Genomic DNA, 24488 nt, shown 5'->3' on the forward strand with positions numbered 1-24488 from the left:
ACCGTGTGGTTCTGGGCCTGCCTGCAGACACAAGCCACCAGACCGAGCTGCCTAGATGATCAGGAATCTGAACCTGGAAGGCAACACTCATATTTTCTTCAGTATGGAAGAAAAGTTCCTGTTGGACAGACTCAACATGAAAGCTGACTTCCAGAGTGGAGTTCCTCCTTTCAGATACCCAATCATGTTTCAGACAGATGTGTCTAGTATGGTTCCACATGTGGGCATTCCACAGGGTCAGGAGATGCCTCCAGAGGGAAAGAATGGGACGTTAGTGGCTGGTAGGGGACAACTGCTCGGCTAGGGGAGAGGGAGCAGCTCCAGAGATAGCCAGATTTTGATGCCCAACTATGTCTATCCTCCTGGGTTTTGGGGGCTTTCTTGATTTCCTCTGACTGACTGAGTGGACATATATGGTAAAATGTGCCTGTGAGTCAAACAGGCTTGTGGAAAGTTTTCCTGCACACATAAAAATCCACATTCTCTTCAACCCCAATCCTTGCTAGAAAATGGGCCATAATTAAACAGGTTATAAAAGACCCTGCTCTAGATGCCCATGAAGATTGTAGTCACACATTTTATGGATTTCATGGCAGATGTTAGTTATCTGTGATGATATGACATAGAGGCAATACTAACTCCAATAGATGTCAGGCCTATTGTCTGTTTTTACAAGACTGATGGTACTATTTTATTTATTACCTAATAGACCACAACAGTCACATCTGATTTTCCTCAAAGGAATGTTATTTGCATTTGGTTGAAGGATAGATTAATCTATCTGGTACAGTCCAGAATATTGTTAAGCTATACTTTCCCAGGTTATAGTTTAGATGGGTTGTCTGCATGGTGGTACAAATTAGCATTTTCTTCTTGCCTACATCCCCTGGAAGGTTTCCTAGTCATAAATAAGCTCTTTTGATAAGGCTTATTCTTGCTATCAGAACTTGGCATGCAGCTCTAGACTGGGTCCCTGAGCATTAGTATAAATTGGAGACATGTGATGGGAGAGGGGCTAAGAAATAGGGATTGAGGCTCAAGCCGAAACTGAAGCTCTCATCATTAGAATGATAGTGGTCTTTGCACTACATGATCAGCAATGAGGAGGGGAGCGTGAAAATCCTCACCACAAGGGACACTGCAGCTTGAAGGCATCCATGTCCCCAGATTAGCAACCCTGGGATTCATCTGCTCAAACCAGAACTTCCTTGATCAGCTCCAGGCCTCACAAATTCGAAGAAGTGACCAGTAAGAAAATGCAATTGCTATGCTTTCTGTTGGAAACTATTAGAAATTACATTGAACTCCAAACCCCACTGGAACATGGAATCCAGCAGCCTCGCCAACCTATGTGTTATTCTCATTTTCATCCTTACACTCAGGACTGGCTTTGTGAGAAGGCACTGTTGGGATTCCAGAAGTTTTCTGTTATAACTGGCCACACATGCAAGTTGTCTCTGCATGCACTGTTCCTCACAGGATCTAGCACTTAATTAGTATTTATTTTGAATTCATTTAAGGTATAAGCTTAGTATCCTAATACACTTGTTTTTGGAAAGGGCCAAGTTACTGTACATCTTATTTTTTGAGCCTGCATTGTTGATACCTTGTGCAATGACCTCCAAGTAACTATATACCCATGTGTTAGATATGATTACATCATTTGCATCCCATTCAGTATTTGGAATTAAAGACATGAACGTTCTGTGACCAGAGCCAGGTTTGACACAGATGGAATCAGCTCCTGGTGGAGTCCGAATCCTAAAAAATCTGGTCACCTAATCTACTACATCCGGATTGAGTGTATTTTAACCGAGAAAGAAATTAAATGATTTTATATAAAGAGTGGCTTTATATTTTTCCTTTTTTCTTTTACCTTTGCCCATGGCACCCTTGGGCACTGCATATTGCTGACTCCCTCGGAGCCACTGAAGACTAGAGAAGCTCTTGCCCTCTTCCCCAGTCTTCCCTCATCCTTCAGGGGAATTATTGGTGTTTAGAACAATAGGTAGCCTGGTGCCATCACCAGTTCTGTGTTTTCTATCAGATAACAGCAGCTGCAGCATATTACAACCAATGTACAGACCAAAACTACTTAGCATCTGAAAATAAGCTGTTATTTCAGTTCCTTGCTGACTTTGTCCCCAGTGGCCCATGTTTAGGAAAGTTTTGGTTTAAAAATACACTACATGTTTTGGTTGGGTTCTCCAGAGCCCAACTGGTCTACCTGTCATTTGGAGAAAGATTCAGATGAGATTCAATTCAACAAAGATGGAGAATTTACATATGTCAGGTGAGCTGAGCTTTTGGGATGGGAGTCAGGAACAAGTGAGACCCAGCACAGAGGCTCCTGGAGCTCACATCTAATTGGGAACCCAACTTTAGATAGTGCTCCCCAGTAGGATGAATGTCAAAGGGGATACCAGGGGAACCATGGGAATATATAACAAAGAGATTTAATCCAGTATGAGGGATCAGTGAAAGCAACTCTGAGGAAGAGGAAGTTAAAATATAATCACCCTTCTCACAGAGTACAGTGATTTATTTTTTAATGAAAGAGATGGGAGCAACACTCCTTGAGTGCTCCCATTTCTATAAATAGCATCATCATCCAAGTACAAAAGTCAGAAACCCAGGAAACCGTGTGGTAGACTTGTGGTTTCCAATGGACCACACCTAATATTCATGCCCTTGCATAGTCCCCTTTCTGATCTAGGCTGGCCTTTGATATTTAATCCATACAATGTGGCAAAACTAGCAGCTTCCATTTTTGCACCAGGGGAAGCCAGCTGCCATGTAAGTCCAGCCTCCCTGACACCACCAAGCTAACCACATGAAGAAGGTATGCAGAGGAGAACCAAATGACTGAGCTGGCAGCAAGAACTAAGAACATAGATATATGATCGATTTAGGCCAGCTGATTGGGCAGAGCAAAAATTAGCTGCCCCAATGAGCCCTCTTCAAACTGCAGACTCATGAGCAAATAATAAAAGGGTTGCTGTTTTAAGTCATTAATTACATTTTGTGGTAGTCTGCAGCAATAAACAACCAAAACACCTTGGCTCCCTTTTTCCCATATCCCCTCCATTATTGCTAAGTCCTGACAGTTTTACCTCCAGAACATCCTAAATCCATCTACTTTTTTCATTCCCTCTGACACCATTTGACTCCCAAACTACCATCCACTTTCTCTGATAAAAATTTGCAGCAGCCTCGCGAGTATAAGTAGTCTCTGTGCATTAACTTATGGCCTCTCTGATGTGTACGCCTTGCTGCAACTACAGAGATCTTTTCAAAGCATAAATTAGATCACACCACCCTCTTGATTAAAATATTTCAGTAGCTTTCTTTTGCCCCCAGAATAATTACCATGGCCTGATATTTAATATGGCTCTACCAAGTTTCGGGCCTCTTCCCCTGCCATACTAGCCTTTTCATTACTACACTCTGCTAACCCAGGGACTTTGTGTACACTGGTTCCTCTTTCTAGAACCCTTTCCCACTCACCTGGCCCTCCCCTCTTTGCTAAGTGCTTCCTAATTATCTTCCTGTATTCCAGTTCAAAAATCATTTCCTCACAGAAGCCTTCCCCATTCCCCAGACTAGGATAAATCTCCTTTTAAAATATTCTCATTCCACTTCCGGCCAACATGGAGGCCTAGACTGACACATTCCACAACTACTGCAAAATGAGAAATAACCAGAAGTTTCAGAAAATAAAGCTACATGGAAGTCCAATGTACAAAGTTATAAAGAAGTGGTGCTCATCGGACGGGTAGGAGGGGCGAAGCCGGGGCAGAGAGGTCAAGCTGTGCTGCCAGCAGCAACTGCAGTGATGGCGGCAGGACAGCGGTGGGACAGCGGTAAGCACAGACACCCGTATTTAAGAGGAGATGAGAAGCACCTGTGGAGCACCCCTGGCTGCAGACCAGACCAGTCAGCTTGCGATTCCAACGCCGGGGAAGGCAGACTTCCATTGCCTCGGACTGTGAGAGCCAGAGGGGGTGGGTACGGAGGAGGAGGCTCCCAGCCTCTAAGTGGAGAGTGAACAGCAGGAATGCATCTTGGATCCCCGCCCCCACACAAAATGCCACAGAGTGGTAAGAAGGGTTACCCGTTAGTGATGAGTGCACGGGGTTCCGCCCCCTATAGCATAGGAGGTGTGACATCCCTGCCCAGGAAGCAAAGGTAAACACAAAACTGTCAGGATGGTACAGATCATGATAGAGAGCCCGGTGATGCAGCTGACCAGCCAGCAAATATCTGATCTAACAGCTCAGCAGATAGGAAATCTTTCTGAGACACAGTTCCGAGCTTTGGTTATGTAACAGAACCCCTGGGCTGCTCCGATTGAAACAGAACCCATGGGCTGTTTAGTTAGGGGCCCGATTGCCCGCAGCCAGAATTATAACTCTGAATACCAGAGTTTGGTGAAAAGAAAAATAATTGTTTATTTACACATAGTCCTGCCCCCCCCTCCCAGACCTGGCCAGTCTTAGGAAAGTCAGAAACACCGTTTCCCTACTTCCTAGGCACAGTTCAGCTTTACCAGTAGCTGCCAATCACTCAGTTCTGATTGGGGAGGTCCTTTTTGTGCCGTGGTGCCCTCTAGCTCTCAATGCAGAACCGCCTGCATTCTCAGCCTCCTTGTAAACTGCCTTCTTCCTGCAAACCGCATGGATCTCCTCTCCTTCTCAAAGCAGTCTGGCAAGAGCCTCTTCTTAAAGCAGCCTGGAGATCCCTTCTCCAAGCCAGATGGAGGGAGCCCACAAGAGCCAGAGAGTGAGGGCGTGAGGGCCAGAGAGAGCCTGAGAGAGAGAGCCTCCTAGAGCCAGAGCCAGCCCAAAATATATCCTCAGCTGCTTCCCTCTTCCTCCCTGCCTCCTCTCTCTCCCTGTGTCCTCTCACGCAGTGGGTGTTGCAAAGAGTCCTGACCATTCACAGAACCCTACATAGGCTCTGTCTGCTTCTTCCGTACCAGCCCACAGTCCAAGATCCCTCCCATCTTCCTGAGTCTTGGAAGTAAAGCGGATCTTTGCAGCAATGTTTCCAACCACTAGCTCCAGGCATGCAAGGGCATCCTGAAAGCTGCTTCCTTTTCCTTACCTCCCAGCCGAAAACTCTGGGGTTTGTTTTTGGACTCCCCTGTTTCTGTAACAGTTATACGAATGTTTGCAGACCTAACAGCAGATCTTAAATAAGATAGGGAAGGAATGAAGACTGGTCCTGGTGAAATGAACTAAAACACATACAAAACTAGTGGTGAGGGAAAGAAAACCAGGGACCAAATCAACAAATCGGAACATAGGGAAGGAACAGCCAACCAGTGCAGAAAGAGGAAACGAAAAGTGAGGAAGATGAGGAGAGGCTCAGAAACCGATGGGACAGCTTATAAGTGGGTCAACATTGAATCATAGGGTTGCCAGAAGGTGAAGGAGAGCTAGAAATTGAAAAATTTTGTGAAAAATAATGAAGCAGAACTTCCCTAACTTAGGGAAGGAAATAGACTTCCAGGTCCAGGAAGCACAGAGAGTTCCAAAAAAACTGGACCCAGGGAGAACTACACCAAGATACATTATAATCAAAATGTCAAAAATTAAGATAAGGAGAGAATCTTAAAAGCAGCAAGAAAGAAGAAGAGAATTACATACAAAGGGGTCCCAGTAAGACTATCAGCTGATTTCTCAAAAGTAACTCTACAGGCAAGAAGGAACTGGCAAGAAATATTCAAAGTACTGTAATTAAAAGCAAAAACCTACAACCACGATTACTATCTAGCGAAGCTGTCAGTCAGAATACAAGGGCAGAGAAAGTGCTTCCAGGGAAAAGTAAAACTGAAGGAGTTCATCAGATCCAAACCACTGTTATATGAAATGTTAAAGGGACTTGTTTAGGAGAAGGGGGATCAAAACTATGAACATTAAAATGAAAACTGTATCACAACAACCAACAACAGAGCTAGGGAATTGAAACAAAGGCAAACTAAGTAGGCAATGAGAGTGGGAAAAGAATTATAGGTATGGGGAACATTTTGTGGGGGGGTCAGCGGGGAGGGGGAAGGGAAGAAAGGGAGGGAGATGGTACAGGAATTAAGAAGCATAGTAGGAGGGAGTGGAGTAGATAGGAAGATGTTGAGAAGATCTACACTATATGCACAAGCAATGGGCATGGACTAAGGCGGGGGGGACAACTGGAGGGAGGGGGGTCACTGGGTGGAGGGGGGCAGAGGGAAAAGAAATTGGGACAACTGTAACACCATAATCCATAAAGCATATTAATAAATAATAAGTAAAATATTCTCATTCCTCTCTTAGCACCTGCTGTACTGTAAGCTATTTATTTGAATAATGACTTAGTTTGAGATTTGAGTGTTTATTTGATTATTATGTCTCCCCTACTAGTCTAAGTTCCAGTCTAATTTTATCTGAGCTGAATCCTGAAGGGAATGACATGCCATCTGTCAGGACTTCTTCTGGAAGTATAGCCCAAATTGAAATTCCTCCCATCAAAATTTGGGATGTGTCCGCTCTCCTTGAAGCTGGACGCTGTGGCTCCTCAATCAATAGAATACATCAGAAGTGACATTCTGCTGCTGTTTCGGCCCAGGCCTCAAGAAACTGGCACCTTCCATTTCCTGTCACTTTGAATGCTTTCTCTTGAACCCAGTCACCAAGTCCATGGAGAGGAACAAGACCCTGGGTCCTCAGTCTCAGATGAGCTCCCAGCTCCCAGCACCAATTTGCTAGTTACTGGAGTGACAACTATGCCAGCTGATACTAAATGGAGCAGAGATGAGCTTTCATTATTGAACTCTGACCAAACTGAAAATTCCTGAGCAAAATGGTTTTTTTTCAAGGTATAAATTTTGGGTGGTGTGTTATACAGCAATAGAAAACCAGAACATCAGTCAGGATGATAACACTGTAGAAAGCCACTCTTTCTGAGGCAGGATCACAGAGCTGTTTGTGATATCATGTAATCCTGAGCCCCACTGAGCCCTGATTGTACAGGGGCTCATAATGTTTATTGACCTAGAGAGTGGGAGTCTGTGGTAGTCCCCAACCGATTGACCATCCTTCATGACTATGCTGGTATCCAGTGTTCTCTCTTGCACATAACTGTTCATCCCCAGGGAACTAGCTGCTGGAGCCTACTGTGCTCCAGGGTTTTACCCTAAGTGTACAAGGCAGTCTGTTCCAGCTAGTGGAGGTAAATGGTGAATGGCAAGAGATATCAAGCAGCCCCTCATGAAAAACCCTACAGAGGGGACACAGTTCAAGCAGAAATTTCAGGAATTACTGCCCCAGAAAAATGTGCAGCTTTGTCCAAGGAGTTTCACATTTGATAGTTAAAGTTCCATGAAAGCTCTATGCTGAGGCACACGATCTGTATATACAGCATCCTCTAGGCTCGTTCTGTCCAAAACAGTAGCCACTAGCCACATAAGCCTTTTATTTTTTTAAAAGATTTTATTTACTTATTTTTAGAGAGAGGGGAAGGGAGGGAGAAAGAAAGGGAGAGAAATGTTGATCCGTTGCCTCTTGTATTCCCCCAACCTGCGACCTGGACTGCAACTCAGGCACGTGCCAGGAATCGAAACTGCAACCTTTTGATTTGCAGGATGATGCCCAACCCTCTGAGCCACACCAGTCAGGGCTACATAAGACTATTTAAATGTAAATTTTAACTAATTAAAAATTTTTTAAATTAAAAAAGCTATTCCTTAGTCACATGAGCAATATTTCAATGGTTGAATAACTCACATTGTCTAGTAGTTGAAGTACTAGACAGTGCCAATGAACATTTCCATCACAGAAGCAGAAATAGCCTTGCTCTCAGGGACATGAGAACAGACACAAGCAACAAGGAAAGATAAAACAAGGGCTATCACTGGGATGACCACGTTTGTCAGGCCGCAACATCCAGCTAAAAAAGAGGCCCCTCGGGAGCCCTGGGAGCAGCCTGAAAGGCCTACCTAAACTTGCAGCTTCCCTTCCTGGCCACTGATAACAACTTTTTGCAAACCCCTTATCATAGTAATTTCCTGCTTCCATAACTTCAGTATCCATTATGTTCAACAAAAATGCAGCACAGCATCATGGTTAAAAACATGACTCTAGTCCTGACCCCTGTGGCTCAGTTGGTTGGGTGTTGTCCCACAAAGCAAAAGGTCGCCGGTTTGATTCCCAGTCAGGGCACATGTCTAGGTGTCAGCTTTGTGCCTGGTCAGGGAGCTTGCAAGATGCAGCCAATCATGTTTCTCTCTCACATCGTTGTTTCTCTCCCTATCTTTCTCCCTCTCCTCCCCTCTCTCTAAAAATAAATGAAAATTTAAAAAAACAAAAAACAAACAAAAAAAGAACATGGACTCTAGAATCAAACTGCCCACCTGAAAACCGTTCTGAGGCTTAGTAGCTTGGGTGACCTTGGGCAAGTTGTTCACTCTCAGAGAACCTACATTTTCTCATCTGTAAAATATGGCTATTAGAATCTACTTTCAAGGTTATTATAAAGATCACGTGAAATTATACTCATGTGGCATAACTGTGCCACAAAATAGTGAATACTCAATAAATATTAGCTCTCATATTCCCCAAGCTCAATCTTAACGGGGCTTCAGAAATGGGGGAGATTTGGTGAAGCTGTGTGATCACCTTATCATTCCCTACCCGTTTTAGAAGTCTCCTTCATGCTCCACTTCAGCTCTAATCTCGTCAGACACTTCTTCAGTGCCCTCCACAGTACCCTGATATGGTCGCACTTGGCTCCAGTGGGTGAAACCACTCTCCTTTTCTATTCTTGAGCCTCACCTTCATTGCTTAGGCTCAGGCCTTCTAAGTACTGCATATGTTGTAGGAGGAAGAGAGAACACAGGAGAGGGGAGTCTCCATATTCTGGGGTATATTTAGAGATTAGGATCGGAGAGGGGCATGTGAAGTTACAGATGCAGGTGTTGCTTTAACTGGCTCTTGCTTCACAGTCTTGCAGTTTCTGGGAGAAGGCAGAGGGCGGGTATGTTGCCTGTTCACTGGCTCATAAAGGAAATAGCAATATTAGTCCGGCCCTGTCTGCTCCTTAGGACTGCGTGAGAAACACAATATAAAACAGGCAAATTCTACATAAACTTAAATTCCTTAAAGTTGTTAAATTTCCCGGGCTACTCCTTTAAGAGGCGGATCCCATCCCGGCTAACAGCTAAAGCCCCCGCCCCCGGTTGCCAGGGTGCTCTGTGGCGTCGCATCCTCATTGGTGGGTGGCGTGGTGAGCCAGCCCCCGGTAGCTATTTCCAACGAGCTGGAGGGGGTAAAAGATGGCTACGCCCGCCGGGTGGTCGCAGGGGGGCTCTGGGTCGGTGTGTCTCGCCTTCGACCAACTGCGGGACGTGATTGAATCTCAGGAAGAACTGATCCATCAGCTGAGGAACGTGGTACGCAGCCAGAAGAGCTGAGGGAGAGGCCGCCTAAATGGTGGGGTTGGGGCCAGACCCTGTCCCGAAGCAAGGGGCGTGCCGAGAGCCCCTTGCCAAATGCGTCATCAGAAGGAGGCGGGGCCCAGATGTGTTATGGCTTGTGGGGGTGGAGTCAAAAGGGGCAGAATCTTATTAATATTTTACAAGGGAATTTAAATCAAAATCAAGTTGTTCTCTACTCGCTCTGCCTGGTTGTGCAGGTTCTGGTAGATAAGGCCATATCTATCCACTGAGTCTCATTTTCCCCTTTCTAGTTGGAGATGACTTCACTGACTTCCCAGGGCCCTCGTGTTCAGGCATCCTCCCTATTAGGGACATACCCTCCCCAGTGTCTAACGCTGAGTGCAGTAAGCATAGGTTTAGCCCTTGCACACGATAATTTAAGGGCTTGGGCTTCTTACCCCATTATGTCCCTTTGCTTTTGCTTTCTCTATCAAACCCCAGTTAATGGGAGCAAAGCATTGGAGCCACAGATTCTCTGGACAGACATGGTAAAATACCAGCCAGGTGGAGTTCATGGTTTTTCTGTTTTTGTTTTCTATCTTGATAAAAAAGACGGGAAATAACTCCATCTCAGAAATAAGATTACTGCACCTCTCTTTCTCATTCTAATGGCTGTATGTAGACACCTAAGCATTGAATTACTTTAAATTCCCTGAAGGTACCCAGCTCTTCCTATTGGCTTCCTTAAGAGGTAGGCTCCATCCCTGGCCTTTTTCTCACAGGCTAGAACACTTTTTTCTTCCATCTCTCTTCTGGCCCAGCCCTATATAGCAGTCAGACCTCAGGATTGATTTGATGTTTCCTTCTCCCGAAGCAGTTCTGACCCCCAGGCCAGGTCAGGCACCTCTTCTGAACACCACTTTATGCTCCTCCATCATAGCACACACCATGTTACAAGTGCTGGGCATGGGCTATCTCCCGTATAAGACTAGCTGCTCCTTGCAGGCAGGACCTAGAGCTGGGCCTCAGTGAATCTTTGTGGAACCGAATTCCCCCTTCCGAGGGCCCCAGTCTCATCTTAGGTGCCCTGGGCTTCATCCCATTATCCATCCCATTATCCATCCTTGCTCCTGGTCCCTGACACTTCAGCCCCAGGCCCTTCCTGAGCCAGGTTCTTTTACAGATGGTTCTCCAGGATGAAAATTTTGTCAGTAAAGAAGAGTTCGAGGCAGTGGAGAAGAAGCTGGTGGTGAGTAATAGCCTCTGCAGGCTCCTTATCTTCTGTGTCCTGGGATCCCTGTGATTGAGCAGAGTTATTGAGTATTGGCCTCTGAGAGCCTCCAGCCCAAGTAATGAGGACAGAATCTTCCTGTGCCCTGGTTTCTGTGTGGCCCTCTGAGTAAGGGAGCTAAGCTAGTTAAGGGAGCCTAGGAGACCCAAGGTGGCTTGGGGTAATAAGGTTACTGGTATTGCCCATGCAGGAAGAGAAAGCTGCTCATGCCAAGACCAAGGTCCTCCTGGCTAAGGAAGAGGAAAAGTTGCAGTTTGCCCTCGGAGAAGTAGAGGTGCTGTCTAAACAGCTGGAGAAAGAGAAGCTGGCCTTTGAAAAGGCGTGAGTGGGCACTGGTAGGGGGGGAAAGATTAGGGATCTCAACTGCCTGTCAGCCTTCCCACCCTTTCTTATGTTCTCCACAAGGCTCTCCACTGTCAAGAGCAAAGCCCTGCAGGAGTCCAGCAAGAAGGACCAGCTCATCACCAAGTGCAATGGTAGGCGGGAGGCCCGTGCTCCTTCCCAAGCTCACATACCTGGGCTCTTCCCTAACTGCTACATGCCCATGTCCAGGACAGGGCTTCATCCCAACTTCTGTCCCCGGCTGAGGATACAGGCGGGCCCAAGTGGGCCACACCTTCGCAAAGGCCTTCAGGGACCAGGCAGGCCACGGAAATGAGGGAAGCTGTTGGTGTACAATATTCTTCATCACCATAAAGGAATGGGTTTGCTCCCATTTTTCTTGAAACATACAACTTTTCTTAGTCCACCTTTTGTTTTTCCACTTTTGATGGATATTAGAAATAGTGTACTTTACTCATAACTGTATTAAAAGAGGAACAACAGGGCAAGCACAGTCCTATTTGGGAGCTGACCTCTAATCTCTGGATTGGGATAGTAGGGAGGAGTGGGGACTGCGGTGATGTGAAGAACCATGCTTCTTAAGGGCTTAGCTCCTCTGCTGTGGAAATGGGGGTCCAGTACTGTCTGAGCTTTAAAAAAGAAATCAGTTTTAATGGAAGCTTTTCTGACTTTTTAGTATTGGCAACTGATTTAGAAATTTTAAAAATATTGTATGGGCCAAGTAAAGTGTTTCTGTTAGCCATTAGTTTTCAGCTCTGCTCCATGCAGATGTATGTAACCACTTGGCAGTTGGTGCTCTGAGTTGCAGGGCACTTTCAATCAGCTATCCACTTTGATTTTCCCAGAATGCTGAACTCCTCATACCTATTTTAAGAAATAGATGGCAATTCACATACATCTGCTTCATTCACTGCAGCAGATTTTGAATAGGCCAGAGTCCAAAGCTCCGGCCCAAAAGAGATTCAGGGTCTCTCTTAAGGGGCCCCACCTGGAGTCTTGGGCATCCTCTTACTTTCCAATCCAGCCTTCTCTGTCCCTTGGGTGAGTATTCTCACGGGTAAGTTGCCAGCATGTTGCCATCTTGATCTGGCCAGGTGGCCTGACAGGCCTCATGGGTTGTTTGATCAAGGGCTCCCATTAGGGCCTCCTGCGGCGCAACAGGCAGTCACTGCCTTCATACCCAAGGACCTGGTCTCTAGTCCTTTCCCTTTCTCTGGATATCCCCATCTCCACTTCTCTAAAAGGAACCTAGGGTCCTTTCCTGGGGGTGCTAAGAAAAGACATCCTTCCTTCAGGGCATTCCCTAGAGATCATCAAGGCCGCAGGGCTCTGCACCTGCTTGTAGAAGGTGTGTGTGAGTCACAGGGGTGGAGCCTGGCTGCTTCCCCCCAGAATGTCCTCAATCCCCCTACTGGGGCATAAGCCCTCACCTGTGCAAATCTGGTGACTTGAACCTCCCCCTGGCCTCCTCCTGGCCTTTGCCTCCTGCTACCACTTCCCTTTGTGTGGTTTTACTTACGTAGTTCCTGAATCTTTTCAAAGGACTTTTCTAAACATCCTCTCATTGGGTGCCATTTATTTTACATTTATCTCATTTATTTTAAAAGATTTACATAAATATTTGATGCTTTTTCTCAAGAGAACTTCATAAGCAATGAGTGAGGCTTAGCTTGATGACCTGGGGAAGGAGTTTTGATGACCCCATGAGCTCATGTTTTCCTTCTCTTCCTTCACCTGTGTCTCCTCTTTTCTATAATGTGCCTTAACTTTTTACCAAACTGTCTCTTCTGAGACCTTAAGTGCTTCAGCATGTCTGTATTTTCAAAGCTTTTGTTTCAGTTACTCTTTGTCTAAACTTTAAAGGCAGTGGAATTTTCTTCCTATGAGGATCAGAATTTTCCAGGGCTTCCTGAGGGACAGTTATGTAAATGAAGCACCCCCCAGATCCCTGAAGCCACACTAGATTCTGACCCAAGTTACAAAAATCATCCTTGCATCCAATGGGCACTTAATTAGCGGGTAAGCTTTGCCCCCTGGGTCCTCCCCACCCTGTAGGGGCTGTCTCTGTCCACATCTATATAAATAGATGAGGACATTGGTCTGAAAAGGAGGCAGCTTGCCCAAAGTGGTAGTACTGTCTCACCAATATTCATTGCAGCGTCACCTTATTCTGTCCTCTACTCAGTTTCTGAGTCCTACCACTCCTTTCAGGAGCTGTTGCCTCTAGGGCAGGGACCCTGCATGGGGCTGGATATCTGGCAGGTCCTCAGTAGGTCTGATTGAATTGAGATGACCAAACTAGGTGATGTTTCTAAGTCATAAACCCCCAGGGGACATCCTGTTTGTTCATTCCACAAATTTATTGTGCACCTCCTTTGTGCCAGTTACTATTTTAGACCTTATGCTTAAAACCATGAATAAAACAAAAATCCTTGTCCTTACACTAGTTGGGGAGAAGGTAAATGAGTAAATATATGGTATGTTAGATATAAATGTTAAGAAGAAAAATAAAGCAGGGAAAAGGGATAGGAAGTATTGGAAAGGGTTATAATTTTAGACTAGGGAGGGCCTCACCAAAGAGGTGGTACCTGCAAAGATCTGCAGGAGTTCAGGCCAGGAGCCATTCATACTCCTGCCTCTGGGCAGGGCTGCCACCTCTCTCCAAGGACCTTTGCCTGCCCTCATGTGTGTCACCTGGTCTGAAAGAGAGTTGTGAAGTCACTGACACATTCATCAGACATTGTGTCCCCACCACCCCATCAAGACTCCATAATAAATTCATTCTTACTAAAGTATTAACAGCTACTCATGAAGAACCTCTGGGTGGGGGGAGCCAAGTTCTGAAAAGACCCATAAGGGAATGCCTTATCTCAGGAAGGAACCATGGGATGGAACCACCTCCTCCATGCCTCTCTCCCCAACAGAAATTGAGTCTCACATTATAAAGCAAGAAGATATACTTAATGGCAAAGAGAATGAAATTAAGGAATTGCAGCAAGTTATCAGCCAACAGAAACAGATCTTCAGGTGAGGGGTCATGGACAGGCTGGGGGTTGTTGATGGATGTGGGAGCCAGACCTCTGGCCCCTACCATGGGCTGTCCCCAGCCCATGCCTAGCCGGCTCCTTGCAGGAATCACATGTCTGACTTCCGGATCCAGAAGCAGCAGGAGAACTACATGGCCAGGGTGCTGGACCAGAAGCATAAGAAAGCCTTAGGGACACGTCAGGCCCAGAGCCACCAGCATCCCAGGGAAAAATAAAATGGTTGTCAACTTTCTGATCTCTGTTTGTAAGCTGACCTCTGCCTTCTCTGCTGTGGGGATCCCTATTCTGACCCTTCCTATCCCTGTGGGTACCCCTTCAAGCCTCACCAGTGGCCTGGCCCCCAAGGAAGAGGCAGGATAAGAGGCAGAAGGCACTCCTTCTTCCCTGCCTGCCTCCTGAACCTTGGTGACCTAAGTGAGAAATTACCAGGGACTCGGTGGGGAACAGGCTTTGGACCACCACCTGTCAGAGGGTCCATGGGATTATGGGACTGCAGCCTAGGGAAGAACTACTTTGTTGTCTAGTGGGCACTGTCCTTTCTTACTCATTATTTAATCCCTGCCTATATAAACAGCTGTGTGTGTGTGTGTGTGTGTGAGAGAGAGAGAGAGAGAGACAGAGAGAGAGAAAGACCTGACCGGAGAACTCAGAGACAGTGGGTTCCAGGACCACAATAAATTTAGGAAATCAGTTTCCACAACAAAACTGTTATATTGTGAATTACATGTGCACCTTCTTACACTTTCCCTGGACAGAAGCTCATCAGTCTTCACAAAAATGGAGGGAAAAGGATAATGCTATGTCTATTTTTACAGTGGGGAAACAGACTGTGAAGGGGCCACAACAGGCTTCATCCTCTCAGAAGCCATCAGTGATGGCTAGGTGATCACAGGGACTCATCGTGGCAGGGGACCCACTAGGGAGGCTGAGTCAGATTTGTCAAGTTAGCCTTTCCTGGGTCAGTGTGAAAGTTAAGTGCACAGGAGGGCCAGTGCTCTTGCTCCAAGGCCAACTGGGGCCTGAGTCATGCAGGACCTTGAAGTCAGAAGTTTAAGGACAAATGGTGCCCATTGTCATTGTCTCAGAGATTGTGGCTGCTTCCCGAACAGTGCCTGTCCCCAGGGCTAGTGCTGAGGGGGTGGAGGCTGAATGAGTGCCTGCGGGAGCACAATGGACTTCCTGCCTCAGTGGGACTTTAGAGAGGGGACCACAGCTACCAAAAAGGTTCCTAAGAGAGCCCACATCAGCATCCAGGACTTGTCCTGGTTGCCAAGGCAGCCTGTAAAAGAGCTGTCCACTCCAGCTCCTTCCAATAAGTTCCCACTAACAGTATTAGGCCTAGCCAGGGACAGCAACTTCCTGAAGTCCCAAGCACAACTTTTGGATTTGAGGGAGTCCTCCAGGCAATGCTCCTCTATCCAAGGTTGTGGAGTGACAGGTCAAAGAAAGTGGATGTACTGTTAGGAGCTCCAGCTGGGATGGGATGACAGAGCCAGGGAGCAAGGATGCCCTGCCTGTGATGGGAAGGCACTGAGGGAAAGATGAAATTGTTGGCATGACCTGAGTTGCCTGGCAGGAAAGTCTGATCCCCTGGCTCACACACTGATCCACATGCCACAGTACTTGACCTCAGGCAGTTCTCCAATCAGCCTCAGTTTCCTCTCCTCACCTGCCTGTGAGCCAAAACCTGGAGTGCCAGGCCGCGCCAGAGAAGGGGCTTGGGAGGATAAGGCCCAGGGTCCAGATCTCTCCTGCCGGCGGTACCGCTAGGTTGGGAGCGGTCGCGGCCACTTTAAGGCGCGGTGACCCCTTGGCATCTGCGGGTGGGGCGGGGACAGTGCAGGCGTCCGCGGCACCAGCAGAGGCGAATGCGAGGGAGGTAGTGAGCGGCGTCCGGCCCCACGATGCTGATCGCGCTCGCCCCGCCAGCCCTGCCCGGGCTCACAGGTCAACTACCCTCGGCCCCCGCGCGGCGCCAGGACTCCTCCGGTTCGTCAGGTTCTTACCACACGGCTCCGGGTTCTCCACAGCCCCCGGACATTGGGCCGGACGCGGAGGGCCGGGCGAATTGGCCCCGGGTGGCCCCTGCGCTGGGGGCGGGTGCGCAGCCTCGCCTGTCCGTCAGCGCCCAGAATAGCCTCCAGCAGCTCCGGCCAGGCTCGGGTTTCCCGCGAGGCCCGGGCTCAGGCCCGCGGCCACCCCAGCCCCAGCTGCGCATGCTGCCGTCGGGGGAAATGGAAGTCATCTTCGGCACCGGGGCCCTGTTCAGCCCCTCTGACTCGGCGGACAGCGAGGTGCAACAGATCACAGCGCGGGCTCCCCACGGCCTCTCTCTGCCAGGGCCCAAGTCTCCCGCCCCCGCCGCACTACAGCTCCAGCCGCCCGACGTTGGCTCCCGCTGGGCCACCTACCTGGAGCTACGGCCCTGTGGGCCAAGTCCTGCCACCCCAGCGCAGTTCGAATGTGTGGAGGTAGCGCTGGAGGAGCGTGCGGCGCCCGCCAGGCCCCGAACGGTGCCTAAGCGCCAGATTGAGTTGCGCCCGAGGCCTCGGAGTCCCCCGCAGGAAGCCGGCGCACCGCGCCCCCGACTGCTCCTGCGCACCGGCTCCCTGGACGAGTCCCTGGGCCGCCTGCAGGCCGCCGCGGGCATCGTGCAGACTGCGCTGGCCAGAAAACTGAACTCCGCGGCTCCTGCCCCAAGCAGCGCCACTTTCGAGCCCACGGATCGACCAGAGCCCGAGACGCGGAAAATGGCCAGGAGTACACGAATAGTCCAGGAGGATGGAAGGTCTCGACCACCCCGCGTGCAGTATAATTCAACCCCTGCCAGAGCCCCACGACCGTGGCCCAGCCTCCGAGAACGCGCGATTCGGCGCGACAGACCTTCGCCCGGGACCGAGCCACTGGGTCCAGTTAGTTCCAGCATCTTCCTGCAGTCAGGGGAGAAGACCCAGGAGGCGAAGAACCAGGAACTCAAGACTAGGTTCCCGGGGGAGGATCCGGATCGAACGGTTCTGAGACCACAGAGTCCGCCTTTTGAATCCAGGGACCCCTGGGAAGTTCCTAGTAAGGCTGTGAGGCCGAGGAGCCCGTCCTCGCTGTGGCAGGCTCCAAATGGAGCCGTGCGGGGTTCTCACTGCCTTGCCTCGCAGAACCTGTCCCCGTGGAATCGGGCTATTCAGAGGGTGAGTAGTCCGTGCTTCCCCGAGGAATACTCTGTAAGGGAAAATCAGGATCCCACCGTCGAGGAAACTGTCAGCAGAAAAAACTCTTCACCTCCGACCCTTTCTCAGTGGAATCCAGGTGTTGCCAAGGCAAGAGGCCCATCCCCCGAGGCTCCTTCACTGTGGGAGGTTCCGCAGCCCGTAATCCGAGCTACAGTAAAGGGGAGTAGGAGCCCATCCCCGCCGGCCTTGTCCTCAGGCGAGGCTCCAGATCATCCTATTGGGATGGGGAGCCCATTGCCCCAAGAGACATGGGATCCCACAATGCAGAGGTCATCGATAGTCTTTACGCGGGAAGCTGTGAACGGCGTAGTCCAGGGGGAGCTGGCGCCATCTATACCATCCTCGCCCAGGACTCCAGAGCTAAGGGAGGCTCAGAGCCCCTCCACGCAGGAGATGCCAGATCCTGCCTCCCGAGGCAGTCAGCGGTCGCCAGAGGTGGCTGCACCCGACCTGCCCCTCAGTCGCCTCTTGGGCCCGGCGGATTCGGATGTGCGCCCGGAAGCCTTCGGCCCCGGAGAAGCGGCCCTGGGACGCCCGCGCGTGGCTATTCCGCGGCCCCGAGACGTGCGCAAAATGGTGAAGACCACTTACGCGCCGAGCTTTCCTGCGGTAATTCCACGCTCAGGGTTGCCTGCGCCTCCTGAGGATTCCAGTCGGGAGGAGGGTGGTGCATCGAAGACACAAGAGCTCCAGGTGCTGGGGACCCCCGCCCCGGCTCACTATACTTCCGTTTATCTCAAGGACTTTCTGCCGGTCGTATCGCACCCCTACGAGTCCCCAGAGCCGTCCCCCAACACAGCGCCCCCAGATGCTTCGCAGCCTAACGGGGCCGTGCGGCGGAGGGCAGAGAACAGCACAGCGAAACCCTTTGCGCGCACTGAGATCCGTCTGCCTGGTGCCCTGGCATTGGGCCGCCGGCAGGAGGAACCCCGGGGAGTCCTGGTGCGCCGCCCTGGAGGGGAGAACCCGGTTACGGAGACCCAGCGCCTTGTCCCCGACAGTGAGAGTACGATGAGCCCTCTAGGTGGAGCTCGCACCTCACCCCAGCAGCCGTCCATTGGGCCAGCAGGAGTCCAACCGTCTGGACCACCACACCCCAGCTCTACTCAGGTGCACCCCAGCCCGAGCCCTGGGAGAGCACCCAAATTGCAGACTCTCCCTTCGACCCCCGAGCCTGCGACTGCGACCCAGGCGCTTCTCCTGCGGGAGCCCCAGGCATTGGCGGGTAGAATGGCCCCGCCCCATCCCCGCGCAGCCTCCGCGCCTCCAACTGACCAGTCCCCAGAAGGCCACTCCCAGGGGTCACGCAGGCCACCTGGGGCCGCGCACACTGGAAAGGTCCTGGTGGACCCCGAGAGCGGCCGCTACTACTTTGTGGAGGCGCCGCGGCAGCCTCGGCTGCGGCTGTTCTTCGACCCTGAGAGCGGGCAGTACGTGGAGGTGCTTCTGCCGCCCTCTCCCCTGGGGCCACCCCGACACATCTACACCCCGCTGGCCCTAAACCCCAGCCTCTACCCGTCCGCCTATGGGCCTATCCCTGGGCTTTCACTGCCACCATCCCCGGGCCCGCCACCCTTCAGCGGCACCCAGCTACCTTGGGCCTCAGAGGCGGGGCCCCTGGACGGGATGTACTACCTGCCCGTGAGTGGAACCCCCAGCACCGCACCCCCTCTGCTTCTCTGTGCTCCTCCCACCAGCCTGGGTCCTGCCCAGCCCGGCAAGGGCTCCGTGTTCCCTGTGTGAGGCCCCAGGGCCTGATCCCCATGATGTTGGGGCCTGTTGATGTCCTTAAAAGGTTCAGGCGTCCATCCCCTGCCCTTCTTCTGTCACCTGTTTCGCTCATCTCATCTAGTCCTCAAACCAGAAGTTACCTTCAGAGAATATATGAGACCTCAGAGCTGATGGAGCTGGAGCTCAGGAAGTGACTGCCTTCCTTCCACAACAGCATTGTATACCCCTTTCCCAAGCATTCCCAGAGTGTAGTGTGTTTGTGTGTGTGTGTAAGTGAGGAGTCTAAGGACTTGTCCCCAGGAGCCAGGCTGAGGGGGTGTTGGGGTTCCCTAGGAGCAGCAGAAATTGGGAGCAGCAGGGGACAGAGCTGCCCCCAGAGGCAGTAGTCTGTCCCTCCCTGAAGGTGGGCCCAGCTGAAGTGGAGCAGGCTAGTGAGCAACAGCAGGATAGAGGGAGAAGGACTCTGGAAATCAAATCTGTTATTCTTTGGAAGAGAATTTAAGCCTTGGCCTGGAAGGCTGTAGAGGAAAGTGGCTGGTGCAGCCGGGCCAGGCTGCGTCTGAGAAGGGGAACTGTGGGGACAGCAGGTGGAGGTGGAGCAGGGAAGTAATATAGGAGGTGCTATGGGATACTAGGGGGCAGGTGGGAAAGTGGCTGTGGTCTCTAGCTGGGAGTCCCACCCTTTTTTCTCCCCTCAACCCCAGCCTCTGACTTGGCTTCTCTAAGCCCTCAGAGCTGAGCTGGCTCATCCTGGGGCCAGGAATGGGGACTTCAGCCATTCCGGCCCTGTGTAGGGAGCAGATGAAGTGAGTCATCAGAAAGGACTTACAAGCAGAAAAATGGTTGAACTATTGTTCCAGAGGAGCCTCTTGCCCCTTCTGGGTGGGGTAGAAGGTGGGTTAGGGCTGGCAGTAGAAGGGATGCCTCTGTGTGGGGCTGGCCAGAGAAACTTAGAGCCCTCAGTAACAGATGTGACAACCATGCCAAGAGGCGCGGGTTCTACGGGCTGGTCACACCATAGTAAGGGACAGGATCCAGGGCATGTGTTCCAACTGCCCTGAGATTCCAGGAGCCTCTAAGAAGGGCGGAAGAAGGTGCATGGAGTAAGTGGAAGGTGCTCTGTGTGGGAGTCTGTGTTTAGTTCTGAGCTTGAAGTGCCTGGGTCTTGCTGGACAGGAGTGTGCTGTTATGAGTTGGGGGAAGAAGAGTGCCCATTAGAAGCAGTGTTAGGGATGGAGATGGAGGTCTTGATTAAGTTTCATGTTCCTGGGGGGCCAGGGGCCCTTGGAGTCCCTACCCTCCTGCCTTGAACCAGAATCTGACTGGGAGAGCTATGAGCCAGAAAAAGCTGGACATCTTTTTGTGGCCGGAGATGCTGTTTCCATAACATGGAGGGCCTTGGGCCTGTCACCTCATCCTGGTGAGCAATAAATCACTGACCCAATGAGCTATGATGGCTAGAACAATTGGTGTAAGGTGTCTGATTTCCTGCTGTGACCCTTTAACACCCCCACAATGCCCTTTCATGCCTGGGTACAGCCTGGGTGGAGGGGACACTAGGGAAGGAGATCACGTGTGTCTTTCATACACTGTGGTGTCCCTAGTCTGGCAACCATGCCTATGGCATCATTCCTCCTAATGGCTGAGTGGCCAGTGGGCTTTGGGGTCAATCAAGTCTGAGTTCCAATTTCAGCATGGCCCCTCAAGATGTGTGGCCTTGGATTTGTCACTTCTCACTGAGCTTTCGTGTCCTTGTGGTGGAATAAAGATGATAGTAACCAAACACCTCCTCCCCCAAGGTGCTCAGCACAGTGCCTGCCACGTGGCCAGATCCCAGGTCTTGGGAAGTACCAGTTCCTATGTGTCTTTGCCCAGGCCCAGCCATTCTCCTTGTCTCATTGTGCCCTACCTGTGAAATGGAGTTGGCTGGAGGTGGGGACGTGCACATGTGGCATCTTCTGGGGGGAAGGGAAGTGCACATGTGGCGTCTCCTGAGGGGAAGAGAGAAAGTGGGAGGGGTGAAGTGTCAGTTCCCCATTGGTCTGGCTCAGGCGCTCTGGGGAGGCCCCCACTGAACACACACGTACACCTGCATCCCAGCCACAGCCCATGCTCACTGAGCTGGCTCCACGAACCATGAGGCTGTCACTGCCACTGCTACTGCTGCTTCTGGGGGCCTGGGCTATCCCAGGGGGCATCGGGGACAGTGCTTCGCTCACAGCCACTGCCCCACAGCTGGATGATGAGGAGAAGTACTCAGCTCACATGCCTGCTCACCTTCGATGTGATGCCTGCAGGGTGGTGGCCTACCAGGTGAGTCCCTCCCCCAGCAGTTTCCTTGCCCAGGCCTCCTCAAGCCAGACCCCTCCATCTACCTCAAATTCCACCACTGGCCTTTGATTCCCAAACCCCAGGCCCAGCCATCCAACTAGACTCAGCCTTCCTTGACATTGCCCTCTTCACCTCACCTGAACCTTCCATGCCTCAGTTTACACATCTGTCTGCCCAAAGACCATACAATCTGCAACACCTCACAGTATCTTGAGACCCCAGGGAGTCATCGCTTTGTAGTCTCAGACTCCTCCAGTTCCAGGCCCATCCTCACCATCCTCAGGTCTGGACTCCTTCCTAAAATATGACTGAGGAGCATTGGTATATGTGTGTATTTGTTCTGAGTGCATGAATATATGAGTCTGTGTGTGTCTGAGTTCACACACAAGCCTGTCTGAGTACCTCTGTGGTGGGGGAAAGGGACCTATGAGTACACGTGTCACTGAAGACTGGACTGTGGTTTTTTTTCTCTCTCTCTTTTTTTAAGGTTTTATTTATTTATTTTTAGAGAGAGGGGAAGCAAGGGAGAAAAAGAGAGAGAGAAACATGAATGTGTGGTTGCCTCTTGTACACCCCCAACTGGGGACCTGGCCTTCAACCCAGGCATGTGCCCTGACTGGGAATCAAACCTGCGACCTTTTGAGTCACAGGCCAGCACTCAATCCACTGAGCCACAGCAGCCAGGGCTCTTCTTTCCTTTTTCTTGTGGTTTAAAGTAGCATGTGCTGATGGGCAGGTGTGCCCTGGGGGAGGGACCCCAGTGCCCAGACCTAACCTTCCACCTCAGTGTTTCCCACCCACCCATCCCATCCCAGGAAAGTAGGTCCTGCCTCCGCTGGCCTGGTCCCAGCTTTCAGGACCTGGGGGAGGACCCTGAAGCCTGCATGCCTCAGAGGTGTTTCCTGCTCAAAAGTCTCCCTTGCCACCTCATTCTCCCCCAGACTGAGGTTCCTGTTCTCCTCTCCCTCACACTGAGCAGTCTCTTAGCCCTGACTCTCAGCTCCTCCTTGTTCCAGATGTGGCAACATCTGGCAAAGGCAGAGGCCAAGCTTCACACCACTGTGGGGCATCAGAAGCTGAGTGAATCAGTTTACACAGACGTCCTGGACAAGAGCTGCTCCCAGACCTGGCAGGAGTGAGTTGAAAATCTGGTGCCTTCCTTCCTCCAGGGTCAGGACTTGGTGGGCAGAGGTTCCCGCTCTCCCACTCGCACCGCACACACTCCACTAGGGCTCTGGTCCAATGTAGGTGGTCAATTGGGACTAAGTCTGAGTTCTGGAGCTGAGAGCAAGTAGAAGGGTAGGTGGCCAAGGGACAAGCTCATGGGGCCAGGAGCTCTCCCTCTCAGGTCCTCAGTTTTCCACCAGGGAGGATCAGAACCTGGGCACTGAACTCAGCCAAGGCGCAGTGTGCCCAGCTTCATGTGGAGACAGGTCTCCACTGGCCAGGCCCTCACTAACGCTGTGTCACTCTCCTCCCCACTGCCTACAGCTATGGGGTTCGAGAGGTGAACCAGGCGAAACGTCTCACAGGCCCAGGACTTAGCAATGGTCCAGAGCCGCACATCAGCGTGATGGTCACGGGGGGCCCCTGGCCCACCAGGTAGGACAGGGAGGTGGAGGTGGGATGGAGCCCTTGGAACCTTAGTCTGCCTGCTGTGGGCTGGCAGAGTCTGAGGCTCCTGTTGGGCTCCCCTAGGCTCTCCATGACATGCCTGCACTACCTGGGGGAGTTTGGAGAAGACCTGATCTATGAAGCCCACCAACAAGGCCGAGGGGCTCTGAAGGCATTGCTGTGTGGAGGCCCCCGGGGAGCCTGCTCAGAGGAGGTGTCAGTCACAAGGGCAGAGCTCTAGCCCAACTCCTCCTTCCCATTTGGAGTTGGATCAGCTGGATCAGCCCCTGAAGACAGCAGGGGCTTCTTCTGGATCTGCCCCACTCCTTTGTGCAGGCTGCTTGAGGGCAGGAGCCTTGCCCTTTTGGGCTGCCACTCTCCCTCCTTCTCTAGCTTTGGGGCACTGGGGTCTGGGCAGGGGGCCAAAGCCTTCCCCTATGGACTCAAATAAAACCCAGTGACCTTGATTCTTCCTCTCTGCAAAATGTGCTTGGGGGGCTGGGAGGTCAGATATTAGTGTTTCTGCTGATGTCCCTCCTAGAGAGGGTCAAATACAGGTCCTCACAATTTTCCAGAGGTAAGTGAGATGTCGTGGTTGGAAATGTCAGTGAGCAGTCTAAGGCATATGGATCCAGTTATGTAAACGGTGAAACCCCAGATCCATCATGAGAAAGAAGAAAAACCATGGAAAACTCTATAAGCAGGTCACCTTGTGACACACCTACTGAAACCACTGGGTGCTATCAGAGCTCCACCCGGAACAGCAGTCTCACTGGGTCTACACCCAGCTGCTGCTGCCTCTCTAGATTCTGCCTCTGACCCCAACTGGCATGGTTGGGCCCCAGGTGCCTGCCTGGGAGAGGGTGGGGTAGGGTTCCTGGAACCTGCTGGATTCAGCATCTTGGCTCTAAGTCCTGCTCTCCCTAGAAATTCTTCTGTCCTGGGGCTCTTCCCCTAGCAAACAGAGTCAAGGGCCCCAGCTGGAGCCTACCTGGGTCTGGGAACCTGGGATCAGGTGATGTTACAACTTGCAGTTTCCTTAGTGAGTATCTCTCTGATCCTCCAAAGCCCTGGGAGGTGGACAGAATAGACACTCTAATCCCCAGATGACAGATGCAGAAACCAAGACTTAGACAACAAAAGAGGCTCAGGACAAAAGTCACAGGCTGAGTAGTGGTAGGGTTGGGAGGGGATTCTGATTTGGGGGGTGGGGAAAGGTCACTGATGGAGGAATAGGGGTACACCAAACACGCTCTGACTCTCCAGCTTCCCTGAGCTACACTGCAGCCAAGCCCTCTACATTCTATCACCTGTTCCTGACCTGCCTGAGTCCCTTCTCCCTGACCCTCCCCCTAGAAGAGAAGCCCTAGGCACCAGGATGGGAGCCAGGGCCCAAGGAACTGCTGAGTCATATTAGGTGTGAAGTTGGGAGCCTGGGACGTGGCTCTGTGTTTACGTGGAGTCTGCATCTGAGTCTGTGTGCTGTGAGTCCT

At 50.9% G+C, this 24488-nt stretch overlaps 3 protein-coding genes across 3 annotated transcripts; all 3 read left to right on the forward strand.

The window, feature by feature from the left end:
• The first annotated feature begins 9275 nt into the window (after positions 1 to 9275).
• Positions 9276 to 14329, forward strand: SPATA24 (spermatogenesis associated 24). The gene is made up of 6 exons (XM_090289406.1): positions 9276 to 9427; positions 10596 to 10661; positions 10894 to 11024; positions 11109 to 11179; positions 13970 to 14072; positions 14178 to 14329. The coding sequence occupies exons 1-6, from the start codon at positions 9311 to 9313 to the stop codon at positions 14305 to 14307; spliced, it is 618 nt and encodes a 205-aa protein (XP_090145532.1). The 5' UTR covers positions 9276 to 9310; the 3' UTR covers positions 14308 to 14329.
• Positions 14330 to 15931: 1602 nt separating this feature from the next.
• PROB1 (proline rich basic protein 1) lies at positions 15932 to 19976 on the forward strand. The gene has a single exon (XM_090288204.1). The coding sequence runs from the start codon at positions 15997 to 15999 to the stop codon at positions 19060 to 19062; it is 3066 nt and encodes a 1021-aa protein (XP_090144330.1). The 5' UTR covers positions 15932 to 15996; the 3' UTR covers positions 19063 to 19976.
• A 1138-nt stretch (positions 19977 to 21114) lies between these two features.
• On the forward strand, positions 21115 to 23462 carry MZB1 (marginal zone B and B1 cell specific protein). Its single transcript, XM_090289407.1, has 4 exons — positions 21115 to 21363; positions 22398 to 22516; positions 22873 to 22983; positions 23080 to 23462. Exons 1-4 carry the CDS (start codon positions 21160 to 21162, stop codon positions 23234 to 23236), a joined length of 591 nt encoding a protein of 196 aa, XP_090145533.1. The 5' UTR covers positions 21115 to 21159; the 3' UTR covers positions 23237 to 23462.
• The last annotated feature ends 1026 nt before the right edge of the window (positions 23463 to 24488 follow it).

Source organism: Furipterus horrens, unplaced genomic scaffold, assembly GCF_987537825.1.
Source record: "Furipterus horrens unplaced genomic scaffold, mFurHor1.1.pri manual_scaffold_10, whole genome shotgun sequence".
NCBI lineage: Eukaryota > Metazoa > Chordata > Mammalia > Chiroptera > Furipteridae > Furipterus > Furipterus horrens.